The sequence below is a fragment of the Doryrhamphus excisus genome, chromosome 6, assembly GCF_030265055.1.
Source record: "Doryrhamphus excisus isolate RoL2022-K1 chromosome 6, RoL_Dexc_1.0, whole genome shotgun sequence".
NCBI classification, from domain to species: Eukaryota; Metazoa; Chordata; class Actinopteri; order Syngnathiformes; family Syngnathidae; genus Doryrhamphus; species Doryrhamphus excisus.
The window spans coordinates 20,912,184-20,925,427 of NC_080471.1; the positions used below are offsets into that span (position 1 = coordinate 20,912,184).

A 13,244-nucleotide genomic window follows, 5' to 3' on the forward strand; every position below is an offset into this window, starting at 1 on the left:
GCATGAGGTTTAGCATATATGACAGTATGATGAACACTAAATTCATCACACAGCAACAATCAAATCTGTCAAATATACAAACATGTACCAATATGATTTTGAAATGGGGAAAAATAACTTCAAAAGTTTGTCCATAAAGTATAACTGATCATTCATTGGGGTGCTGCAATGACGTCAGGCTCCCCTGGTTTTCTTGGGTGGACAGAGGCAGCATTGCAGGGACACCATTTTCAATGTCGCTTCTCCCCCAATGAAATGTTCTTCTGACAGTAAAGCATTATGGATAGATGTTAAAATAGCTGCTTTGTTATGTTAAACTGGTATTGGTACTTGTAATGTATATTTTTTGCGGTGTTAAGCTGCTGTGTGATGAATTTAATGTTTGAAAGATGACGGCGTGAGTCAGACTGCTATAGTGAATAATGTGAGGTTTTTTTCATAGCTTGCGATTGGCTCCTGTTTAATGAAGAGCTTTTAATAATGCATTTAAATAATGTATTTTTTAATTTTAGTGACATGTGAATGTAAAGGAAACAAAAGTATTTAAATGTATTTAATTAATTGTTTTTAATTGATTTTCCAAATAAATGTGTTGTAATTAGTGGTTATGTTTTTCCCCATGTATTCTTGGTTAACAATGAACACAACTCAAATTTTGGTGTATTATAGTACATGTATATATTTTTTTCTGCCACATAGGAGTATATAGCGAAGAAGTTCTCAATCATGCAGTCTCAAATTGGTTATGAGATTCTGGCCGAGGATACCATCACTGCTCTGCTGCACAACAACCGCAAGCTTCTGGAAAAGCACATCACAGCCAAAGAGATTGAGACATTTGTCAGCCTTCTCAGACGCAACAGAGAGCCCAGGTTATGCATACTCTATTTGCATCCCACACGTGACCACGAGACAAAATATAGGAGAAAATGCATCTGTTGTCGAAGTAAATATATATATATATATATATATGTACGCATGCTCTTGATGGGGATGTGATTGTGTTTTTTTAATTAGTTTATGCTTGTTCATTCATTCATTTTCTACTGCTTATCTTGCGGCGGGTGCTGGAGCCTATCCCAGCTGAGGCGGGGTACACCCCGGACTGGTCGGCAGCCAATCACAGGGCACATACAGACAACCATTCACACTCACATTTGTACTTATGGACAATTTGGAGTCGCCAATTACCTGAACATAGCATGTTTTTGGAATGTGTGAGAAAACTTACACTTACTATGGTACCCATTATGTCATTGGATGTTCATATCACCTCATACTTCGGTACGTGAAAAAGAAAAAAAAAAGGAAAGCAGGAAGTGAACAAATGTAACAGTTACAACAGTACAAATGTCAAATACAAAATATGTGACAAAAATTTAAATTACATTTTTTTAACTATATTAGGAAAGCAGGAAGTGAACAAATTCAAAATATTTTTTTAATAAATTTTTTTTTACTTTGGTACGTGCCAAAAATAAAATATAAAAAATAAATAAATTAATAAACAAATTAAAAAAATAACTTAAACCATATTAGGAAAGCAGGAAGTGCACAAATGTAACAGTTACAACAGTACAAATGTCGAATAGAAAAATGTGTGACAAAAATTAAAATATAAACTATATAAAAATAAACTATATAAAAATAAAAATTAAACTATATTAGGAGAGCAGGAAGTGAACAAATTAAAAATGATAAAATTTAAGAAAATCATTTTTTTTACTTTGGTATGTGACAAAAATAAAATTTGAAAAATAAATAAATTAATAAACAAATTAAAAAATAACTTAAACTATATTAGGAAAGCAGGAAGTGAACAAATGTAACAGTTACTGATTGTAAAAGTACCAGATGGAGGGGTAGGATCGAATAAGCTTTGCTTCTTCCTACTCTTTTTGGACATGTGGAACTGTCAACTGATTATGTGATGCATTCAATTGTAATCTGATGCATGTTCAAATGAAATATTACCATTATTGTAAAAGTATATTTGATTTATTCTTCCAGATTCCTGGATTATCTATCAGATCTCTGCGTGTCCAATAAGACCGCCATCCCTGTCACACAGGAGCTCATTTGCAAATTTGTGCTCAACCCTGCCAATGCAGACATCCTCATCCAGACCAAGTGAGTGTTTTTTTTTTTTTTTTTTGCTTAGAGGCTGACATATTTCTCTCACGTTAATGTTTATCTCCTTTTACAATAGACATTTTCCTCAAATAAAGCAGCTTAGTGCGTTTTTCTAATAACTTCTCTTTGTCACACTCTCGCTTCCAGACTAATCCCTAATACTGATACCCCCCTGGAGTCATCTTTGATGCAGGAGGACGGGGAGGAAGAGGAGGTTTGGCTTTACTGGATCGACAGCCATAAGGAGCCTCATGGCAAATCAATTCGCCACCTAGCTCAGGATGCTAAAGGCAACCATAAGATGGATGTAGATATCATTACTTACTACAGGTGGCCTAAAAGTTTTTTGCCCTGTGGCAAAAAAATACTGAAGAAAATAACACGAGACCTCCATAGCTCATACTAATTTCCTCTTGTCAGGTATCAGCTGAACCTGTTTGCTAAAATGTGCCTGGACCGTCAGTATCTGGCCATCAATCAGATCTCCTCTCAGCTTCCTGTGGATCTTATCTTGCGATGCATGTTTGATGATTGCCTCCCCTATAATCTGAGAGCCTCGTTCTGTCGCCTCATGCTGCATATGCACGTGGACCGTGACCCGCAAGAAGCTGTGGTTCCTGTGCGCTATGCACGCCTCTGGACCGAGATCCCCTCCAAGATCAGCGTCCATGAGTGAGCGTCTTTTATTTATGATCACATGTCATGTACTTGGTGGCACGGTGGTCTAGTGGTTAGCGCGCAGACTTCACAGCTAGGAGACCAGGGTTCAATTCCACCCTCGGGCATCTCTGTGTGGAGTTTGCATGTTCTCCACGTGCATGCGTGGGTTTCCTCCCACATTCCAAAAACATGCTACGTTAATTGCCGACTCCAAATTGCCTCTTGCCCGAAGACAGCTGGGATAGGCTCCAGCACCCCCGCGATAAGCGGTAGAGAATGAATGAATACACACAAAACAATGTGATGAAGTTGATTTAGAACAATAATGTATCTTTGGGCTGCATGGTGGTGGAGTGGTTAGCGTGCAGGCCTCACAGCTAGGAGACCCAAGTTCAATTCCACACTCGGCCATCTCTGTGTGGAGTTGGCATGTTCACTCCGGTTTCCTCCCACATTCCAAAAACATGCTAGGTTAATTGACGACTCCAAATTGTCCATAGGTATGAATGTGAGTGTGAATGGTTGTTTGTCTATATGTGCCCTGTGATTGGCTGGTCCAGGGTGTACCCTGCCTCTCGTCTGAAGACAGCTGGGATAGGCTCCAGCACCCCCGCAACCCTCGTGAGGAAAAAGTGGTAGAAAATGAATGAATGAATTTTAAGCGACTCCAAATTACTGTTGTTGATTTATGGTAATGGTTCAATTTCATTTGAACATGCATCAGATTACAATTGAATGCATCACATAATCAGTTCACAGTTCCACATGTCCAAAAGGAGTAGGAAGAAGCAAAGCTTATTAAATCCTACCCCTCCATCTGGTACTTTTACAATCAGTAACTGTTACATTTGTTCACTTCCTGCTTTCTTATATAGGTTTTTTTTTCTTTTGTCACATACTGTAATACGAGGTGATATGACCATACAATGACATAATGGGTACCATAGTAACTGTGATTTTGGTGATCGAGTGGTTAGTGCGCAGACCTCACAGCTAGGAGACCAGGGTTCAATTCCACCCTCGGGCATCTCTGTGTGGAGTTTGCATGTTCTCCCCGTGCATGCGTGGGTTTTCTCCGGGTATTCCGGTTTCCTCCCACATTCCAAAAACATGCTAGGTTAATTGGCGACTCCAAATTGTCCATAGGTATGAATGTGAGTGTGAATGGTTGTTTGTCTATATGTGCCCTGTGATTGGCTGGCGACCAGCCCTCTCGCCCGAAGACAGTTGGGATAGGCTCCAGCACTCCCCGCCGCGACCCTCGTGAGGAAGAAGCGGTAGAAAATGAATGTATAAATGAATGTCATGTACTTCTTATTCTATTGCGTTTCTTTGCAGATTTGAATACGAGTCCGCAGATTCCTCGAGAGAAGAAATGAAGAGGAAATTTGCTCCGACAATGGAGTTTGTTGAAGAATACCTCAAAGATGTGGTCAGCCAGCCTTTTCCATTTGGGGAAAAAGACAAGAATGAACTCACTCTTGAGGTAGAATAAGCCTTGTACATTATGTTGTATGTTAGATCCCACAAATGCAACGTGCGGTACACTAATTCACACCTGTTATGACATCTGATTGTCCACTGTTGTTATATACTAGCCCTTTTTTGGAATCATATATAAGAATTTAAACTTGTTGTTTTTGTATGATTTGGCTTTTGATTTTAGCCAGGGATATAGAATAAGAACCGGGATATAATTTTCCCACTTTTGGACAGATTTAGAAGAGATACTCAATTGTTTTAGGCCACCATTAAATTTACACAAATACACACAATCTACACTGCAAAACCACTGCTCAAGTTCTGCAACCATTCTGTCCAGTTAACAGTTAATCATTATTATATTATTATTTACATCTCTGTGTGGAGTTTGCATGTTCTCCCCGTGCATGCGTGGGTTTTCTCCGGGTACTCCGGTTTCCTCCCACATTCCAAAAACATGCTAGGTTAATTGGCCACTCCAAATTGTCCATAGGTACGATTGTGAGTGTGAATAATTGGCTGGCGACCAGTACAGGGTGTACAGCGCCTCTCGCCCGAAGACAGCTGGGATAGGCTCCAGCACCCCCGCGACCCTCGTGAGGAAAAGCGGTAGAAAATGAATGAATGAATGAATATTATTAATTAGTCTATTATTATTATTATTATTATTACGGTCATCATTATTCTTCTGATTATTACTAGTAGTAGTAGTAGTAGGCTAGTATTAGCCTGCTTATTGGCTTGCTTATTAGCCGGCTTTTGCCCTCTTATATGAAATTTGTCATATTTTTTTTGAAAAAAAATCAATAAAAAAATATAAAAATTATTTAGGGGGGGCTTCGGCCCTATGTTCTTAAGTCCCCCTAAATAATTTGATAATTTTATATTTTTTTATTGATTTTTTGGCAATTTCATTGCTGTGTTATTATGCAATGACAATAAAAGGAAGTCAGTCTGTTCAGTAATAGCTAAAATCAGTGGCATCATTAGGCCTATTTGGCCTAAATTTGTCATATTTTTTGTAAAAAAAAAATCAATAAAAAAATATAAAAATTATCAAATTATTTAGGGGGGCTTCAGCCCTATGTTCTTAAGTCCCCCTAAATAATTTGATAATTTATATATTTTTCAAATTATTTAGGGGGGCTTCAGCCCTATGTTCTTAAGTCCCCCTAAATAATTTGATAATTTTTATATTTTTTTATAGATTTTTTTTTTTTTTACAAAAAAATATGACAAATTTAGGCCAAATAGGCCTAATGATGCCACTGATTTTAGCTATTATTGAACAGACTGACTTCCTTTTATTGTCATTGCACAATAACACAGCAGTGAAATTGCCAACAAAATGTTGTTGCCTGGCTCCTGTATAATAATAAATAATAATAATAATGTGGAGAATAAATAGATTACATCAAATATAAACAACAATGTACAGCGTAAACAGTAAAGTACACAAATAATTTAAATAATTTTGAATAAATAATAATAATAATAATGTTTTTTTTATACGCTTCTCCCTTTTCAGGTGGTGAATCTGGCTCGTAACCTGGTCTACTTTGGATTCTATAGCTTCAGTGAGCTGCTGCGACTCACACGCACTTTACTGGCCATCCTGGACATTGTTCAGCACCCGCTGACTTTCATGAACAAGCTCAACAAAAGTCCAGAAGCTGGTGAGGAGACGTTTATGATGGCTGAAACATGTGTTGACATGTGAAGTCCAAATGTGTGAAGCAATGGTCTCCTCCAGGAAACAACGTCCTGCGCACAATCCACGGTGTTGGAGAAATGATGACCCAGATGGTGATGAGTCGAGGTGTGCCTCAATGCCTGCCTGACACGCCTCCTTCCCTGCGTTACGGCAAAGGTCACATGTTGCCGGATAACGAGGACGTCATGGTTATGGACACCAAGCTGAAGATCATAGAGATCCTGCAAGTATGTGCTGTCACATGAATGAGCATATAAATTTTTTTTTTTTTTTAATTTTTGCTTTTTTTTGGTTTTATTTTAGTTCATCTTGAGTGTCAGGCTGGACTACAGGATCACGTATTTATTGTCCATCTACAAGAAGGAGTTTGGAGAGAAAAGCTTATCTGAGGCCGCTGCCTCACAAGCTGACATGCACCTCATCGTTGCACGTGAGAATTAATTTTATAATATTTATAAGGGTTTTCATGACTTTACTTCCACTCTTTAAATTCACCACTTTTTTTTTTTTTTTTTTGTCTCCAGCGTCTGAGCCAGACATTGATGAGATTGCAACTAAAGCTGAGAGTATGTTTGCTGGGAGGTAGGCTAAATCTGAGCTCATTGACACTTTAATCAAACATTTGGGTGTAAATAATATGCCTCAATCATTTTTTTGGTCATAAAATGTCTTTATTTTGTATACAATGTCATTTGTAGTAGACACCGGTATCTAGTGCCAGCTGAAAAATCCATCATACACCACACACACACACACATTCTAAGAATTCCTGGCAGGACCCCTGCTACTTGCTACAGGAAATGAAAAAAGGAACCATAAAATCACTTTAATTTACACAAAATATGTGACTTACTGTCTGCACGGTGTTTGAGTGGTTCGCACGCAGGCCTCACAGCTCGGAGACCCGAGTTCAATTCCACCCTCATGTTTGCATGTTCTCCCCGTGCATGCGTGGGTTTTTTCCGGGTACTCCGGTTTCCTCCCACATTCCAAAAACATGCTAGGTTAATTAACGACTCCAAATTGTCCATATGTATGAATGTGAGTGTGAATGGTTGTTTGTCTATATGTGCCCTGTGATTGGCTGGCAACCAGTCCAGGGTGTACCCCGCCTCTCACCCGAAGACAGCTGGGATAGGCTCCAGCAACCCCTGTGACCCTAGTGAGGATAAGCGGTAGAAAATGAATGAATAATAAGAAATATACAAATAAGTACCAATATGAGTTTGGAAATCTATTATTCCCATCATGGGCTGCATGGTGGTTAGCACACAGGCCCTATTTTTATTTTTATTTTTATTTTTATTTTTATTTTTATTTTTATTTTTATTTTTATTTTTATTTTTATTTTTATTTTTATTTTTATTTTTATTTTTATTTTTATTTTTATTTTTATTTTTATTTTTATTTTTATTTTTATTTTTATTTTTATTTTTATTTTTATTTTTGTCATGGTTGACGACGACCTATTAGCAGTCAAAAAGCAATCAATCATTTTCAAGTATAAAAATGACTAAATGAAGTAAAATCCAAATACATGATTCTATACATTATACACATTCTACACTGGCCACTAGGTGTCACCAGTAACACACACCAGGTTGTTAATTATATTATTTATCTCAAAACAGGCACAATAATAACAATAATAAGCTGATTGTAGGGGTGCTATTGTATGTCTGGAGGGCTCTAATAGTATTAAAAAAACACATACTGGATGAATATAACAACTTTAGCTAAAAGATGCTGATCATGATTGGAATGACAGCCATATTGGGAAGAGATATTTTTTTGGACAAACCTCAATAAATCAGGCATCAGTGGAAATCTCAGGATGTCCTCTCCACAACACAACAGCTTTTATTTTTGTAGAGTGTTTTAACAGACTGTGAAACGCTTATTCCTTACATTGACATTGAATTAAAAAAATGCTTCTCTGAGTCTCTGTAACTCTTACATTTGTTCACTTCCTGCTTTCCTAATATAGTTTAAGTTTTTTTTTATTTTTATTTTTATTTTTATTTTTTTAATTTTATTTTGTAGAGTGTTTTAACAGACGCTTATCCCTTACATTGACATTGAATAAAAAAAATGCTTCTCTGAGTCTCAGGAAGTTGAAACAGAGTTGAAAATACCTTTTTTTGTCATTGTCGTCTAAAACTAAAACTATATATGCTCTTCATCCCAGCTCTGAATTAAGCGCAGTGGAGCTCGATGATGAGGGTGGTCGAACATTTCTCAGGGTTCTGATCCATCTCATGATGCAAGACTATCCACCGTTGGTGTCAGGCTCGCTGCAGCTCATCTTCAAACACTTCAGTCAGAGAGCTGAGGTTCTGCAGGCCTTCAAGCAGGTACATAAGTTGGTTAATTAGTTATAGTGTTATGGACAAAGGAGTTCTTCAGTGATGGTTCTCCTGCTGTTTTTCAGGTCCAGTTGTTGGTGTCGGAACAGGATGTCGAGAACTACAAGCAGATAAAGGCCGACCTCGATCAACTGCGTCTAACTGTTGAGAAATCAGAGCTGTGGGTGGAGAAGAACGGAGTCTACAACAACGAAGATCTTGGTGTTAGGGAGGGCAAAGAACAAAACATAGAGGTCCTTTTTTTATTATTTAATGGCATCCAAAATTTGGTTGAATCCTTCATTATAAATTTACTCGACTTTGGTAAACAATTTTTATTCTTGGTGTCTTGCCAGGAGACCGGATTGAGCACAGTACACGACGGAGACCATAAACCTCAGATTGACAGCAACAAAGAAAACAACTACAGCATCGTCAAAGAGGCGAGTTTCACGCTTGCCTTCGTCATTATCCTCATCGGATGTCAAGATTGTATCTCGTAGTCGTCAGCAAAGTGTTTTTTTTTTTTTTCCCGATATGCAGATCCTGTTACGGCTGAGTAAGTTGTGTTACCACGGTAAAAAGATTCGCACTCAGCAGCAGAGGCTTCTAAAGAACATGGGGGCTCATACTGTGGTGCTGGACCTGCTGCAGATCCCCTTTGAAAAAGTGAGGAATAACACAAAGAACCGAGTGACTACCTGACTTTCACTGCCATCACCTCTCCTTTTTTTTTTAATTGTTCTTATCCAGAGTGATGAGAAGATGAATGAGATCATGACCCTGGCACACACGTTTCTGCAGAACTTCTGCAGAGGGAATCATCAGAACCAATTTCTGCTCCATAAACATCTCAATCTTTTCCTCACTCCAGGGGTATGATCTTGATTGACACAAGTCGCACCTTTTACAGAACAAATATCCATATATCAAACAGCTAAAATAATGCATAAGGCTAAAAATAACCAATTATTCTTAGCAATCTTCACTCGTTAAATGTACTACAAAAAAGGTCAGTAAGGATAATTCATAATGCCGCCTACAGAGAACATACTAACTCCTTATTTCTAAAATCACAAATACTTCAACTTGCTGATATAGTTCATCTTCAAACAGCTAAAATAATGCATAAGGCTAAAAATAACCAATTACCTAAAAAATTACAAAATGTAAAAATAAAAAAAAAAAAAAAAAAAACCTTAAACTGTATTATGGAAAGCAGGAAGTGAACAAATGTAACAGTTACTGGTTGTAAAAGTACCAGATGGAGGGGTAGGATTTAATAAGCTTTGCTTCTTCCTACTCCAACAGTTACTATAATAACTATATAATATATAATAATGTAATTGTATGGTCATATCACCTCATACTTCAGTACGGGACAAAAAAATTACAAAATTATGAAGTGAACAAATGTAACAGTTACTGATTGTAAACGTACCATTACCCATTATGTCATTGGATGATCACCTCCTACTTCGGTATGTGACAAAAATAAAATTAAAAAAAAATAGTTAAACTATATTAGGAAAGCAGGAAGTGAACAAATGTAACAGTTACCGATTGTAAAAGTACCAGATGGAGGGGTAGGATTTAATAAGCTTTGCTTCTTCCTACTCCTTTTGGAACTGTGAACTGATTATGTGATGCATTCAATTGTAATCTGATGCATGTTCAAATGAAATAAAACCATTACCATTAATATTTTTTCATCTGAAACTCTGCCTCTGGTTTCTCAACAGTTGCTGGAAGCCGAAACGATGCGTCATATCTTTATGAATTACTACCAGCTGTGCAATGAGATCAGCGACCGTGTTGTTCATCACTTCGTCCACTGCATTGAAACGCATGGTCGTCACGTTCTGTACTTGAAGTTCCTGCAAACAATCGTGAAAGCCGAAGGGAAGTATGTGAAGAAATGTCAGGACAAAGTCATGACGGAGGTGATTTCAATTTCTCAGTGACTTGTTGTATAGCACTAATATTCAAATGCACAAATATTCATATTGGAAAATTAATAGTAGTAATTAATAAGTGCAGTCAAAGCCTGATCTTTATTATGCTTTTTACAGCTGGTAAACGGAGGAGAAGATGTCCTGGTCTTCTACAATGACCGCTCCTCCTTTCCAGTCCTGCTTCAGATGATGGGCTCCGAGCGTGAGCGCACGGATGAAGACGGAGCTCTGGCTTATCACAACACGCTTGTCGAGCTTCTCGCTGCCTGCACCGAGGGCAAAAACGTCTACACTGAACTGAAATGTAACTCTCTGCTTCCGCTGGATGATATTGTCAAAGTTGTCACCGATGTCAATTGCATCCCAGAGGTAAAGGATACATTGTTGTGTTCCACCAGACACTTTAGGATACATCACATTCAGGACTGTTTGTCTGCCTGATGTAGAACATGGATCACATTTTTTTTTTTTTGGGGGGGGGGGGGTTATGCGAACAAAAAACAGGCAAAATGATCTGACACATTTGTAGGTTAAATAAAAGGCAAATAAAGCAAAGTAACAAAGTGCTTTTCTTTTCAAAAAGTACATATAATGCCATTCTGTTTCATTATGTCTTCATTCATCTGTTCTGGCGGTGCCAGGTCGGCCGGTTTATTTTTGTTTTTCAATGCAGATCCATTAGCTCTAAATTTGGTAACCCATAACAAGATCATGTCTACCAAGATGGAAGTGCAAATGGAACACTTGTTGTGTTGCGGTTACAGATTCTTTTGTTTTGATGAACGTTTCCGCAATAAAAGCGCAATGCAATTCATGGCGTCAACTGAAAAACAAAATGAAAAACAATGGTATTATAAAGAAACAAAGCAAAATTGCATAATATGTACTTTTACTTTATTTGCCTTTTATTTAACCTACAAATGTGTCAGACCACCTCCATCCAACATCTACTCCACCCTCACCAACTGCTTAACTGACATCAAAACCTGGATGGAATTTCCTCAAACATAACAGTGACAAACAGATATTATTATCATTGGTCCCTAAAACATCACAACATCCACCCATAATTTCTGTCTCAAACTTGACAGTGCCACCCTCATTCCATCCCCGCTCATCCGTAACCTCTGCATCCTCCTGGACCCTACCCTTTCTTTCGAACCCCACGTCAAGCAATTAACCATCTTAATCATCTTAAGAACATAGTCCGACTCCGTCCATCACTTTCATTCTCTGCCACTGATCCATGCATTTATCACATCCAGAATTGACTACTGCAATAGTATTCTCTACGGTACACCGTCCAAAACCCTCAACAAACTACAATATATTCAGAACTCCGCTGCCCGCCTCCTCACCTCCACCTGCTCCCGTCACAACACATTACCCCGGTCCTTAAAAACCTCCACTGGCTTCCCATCCCCCAATGTATCCATTTCAAAGTCCTTCTCATCACCTATAAAGCCCTCCACAATCTGACCCCTCCATATCTCACAGACCTCCTTCATCCACACGATCCCCCGTGTCCCCTTCGCTCCTCAGACTCCAACCTCCTGGCACTCCCCTGTAAGACCAAGCTCCGAACCTGGAGAGACAGAGCCTTCTCCATTGTTGCCCCCACCCTCTGGAACTCTTTGCCCCATTTACTCCATGATTGCCTTGACCTTCCCACCTTCAAAAAACAACTCAAAAACCACCTGTTTAAATCCGTTTTTAATGTCTAACTTTTTATACCTGACTGCTGCGCCCTGCCCCGTCTTGTTTTTAGCCTTGTTTTAGTTCTGAATGAATGTAAGGATATTGTATTGTATTTTAATGCATCTTTTGCTCTGTTTTTACTCTACTCTATTTTTTCCTCGACTGTAAAGCGTCTTTGAGTACTCTGAAAAGCGATATATATATATATATATATATATATATATATATATATATATATATACACACACACACTGTGATTCCGATTTAGTTCCCTTGTTTTTGTAGTTTAGTAATGACCCGACCTTATTCTAGAGCCAGATTTATTTCTTTAAAAAACTCCCCACCCACTCTTACCCTAGCCAAATTCTGAGATTTTTTTAATCTGGTGATTGTATCTTGTACCTGGAAGTGCCATGAGAATATATTTTAATTCAAAAATTCTCTGTCATTTTCACAATTTGGCTCCAACTTGATATCCTATGGAAGACAAAAGTAGAATACCTTTCATTAAAGCTGGAGATACATCCCGATGTACGTGTTACCACACCTATGGACTCTGACATTTTTGGAAAAATTTGTAGTCAGAGGCGTGCAAGGTGGCATGTTAGGTTCACTTCATGGAAGACAAAGCAAATACTGTGTATCTTTAAGTAACAATTCCCTGTTTATTCTTCCCAACAGGTGAAAACCGCATACGTGAACTTTGTCAATCACTGCTATGTGGACACAGAGGTGGAAATGAAAGAGATCTACACCTCTAATCACATCTGGAAACTCTTCGACAACATCCTGGTTGATATGTCCAGAGTAAGCCTCATATTTAACGGTCACGATTCCTGTACAGGATGCTCAGTAAAAACTACATTCTTTGTGTATCTAGGTGTGTAACACCACCACAGACCGAAACCATGCTGATTTGGCCCTGGAGAAGTATGTGACGGAGACGGTGATGGCGATCATCACGGGATTTTTTAGTTCGCCATTTTCTGTCAACCACTCCAACCTTCAGGTATATCATTAATTAGTATCATAGTCTATGGGGCTTGCATTACTGAGCAAGCCCATATTGTTATTCGTTGTGGTGTTTAGCTATTATTATATCTTAATCTTCACATTTTTGCGCGCGTAATGCGGCCAAAACTGCAAGAAGGACCCCCACATATGTTACACTGCCGGAATCCTGACGCTCGGGACTACAGTGGTATTTATTTTTTGGAACGTTTTGTGTAACTATGGCGACGCTATAAACCAAAATAC

At 38.3% G+C, this 13,244-nt stretch overlaps 1 protein-coding gene across 4 annotated transcripts in view; it reads left to right on the plus strand.

Moving 5' to 3' along the window:
- Positions 1-13,244, plus strand: part of itpr2 (inositol 1,4,5-trisphosphate receptor, type 2) — an 81,624-nt gene that overhangs the window by 23,882 nt on the left and 44,498 nt on the right. For all 4 annotated transcript variants that reach the window (XM_058074847.1, XM_058074846.1, XM_058074845.1 and 1 more), the window contains exons 16-33: positions 700-872; positions 2,011-2,130; positions 2,281-2,463; positions 2,554-2,805; positions 4,132-4,279; positions 5,804-5,951; positions 6,029-6,216; positions 6,293-6,419; positions 6,514-6,571; positions 8,178-8,343; positions 8,421-8,588; positions 8,691-8,777; positions 8,878-9,003; positions 9,088-9,210; positions 10,077-10,277; positions 10,407-10,658; positions 12,669-12,794; positions 12,868-12,996. In XM_058074847.1, the coding sequence (XP_057930830.1) occupies positions 700-872; positions 2,011-2,130; positions 2,281-2,463; positions 2,554-2,805; positions 4,132-4,279; positions 5,804-5,951; positions 6,029-6,216; positions 6,293-6,419; positions 6,514-6,571; positions 8,178-8,343; positions 8,421-8,588; positions 8,691-8,777; positions 8,878-9,003; positions 9,088-9,210; positions 10,077-10,277; positions 10,407-10,658; positions 12,669-12,794; positions 12,868-12,996 (2,775 nt within the window). The remainder of the gene's footprint in view (positions 1-699; positions 873-2,010; positions 2,131-2,280; positions 2,464-2,553; positions 2,806-4,131; positions 4,280-5,803; positions 5,952-6,028; positions 6,217-6,292; positions 6,420-6,513; positions 6,572-8,177; positions 8,344-8,420; positions 8,589-8,690; positions 8,778-8,877; positions 9,004-9,087; positions 9,211-10,076; positions 10,278-10,406; positions 10,659-12,668; positions 12,795-12,867; positions 12,997-13,244) is intronic.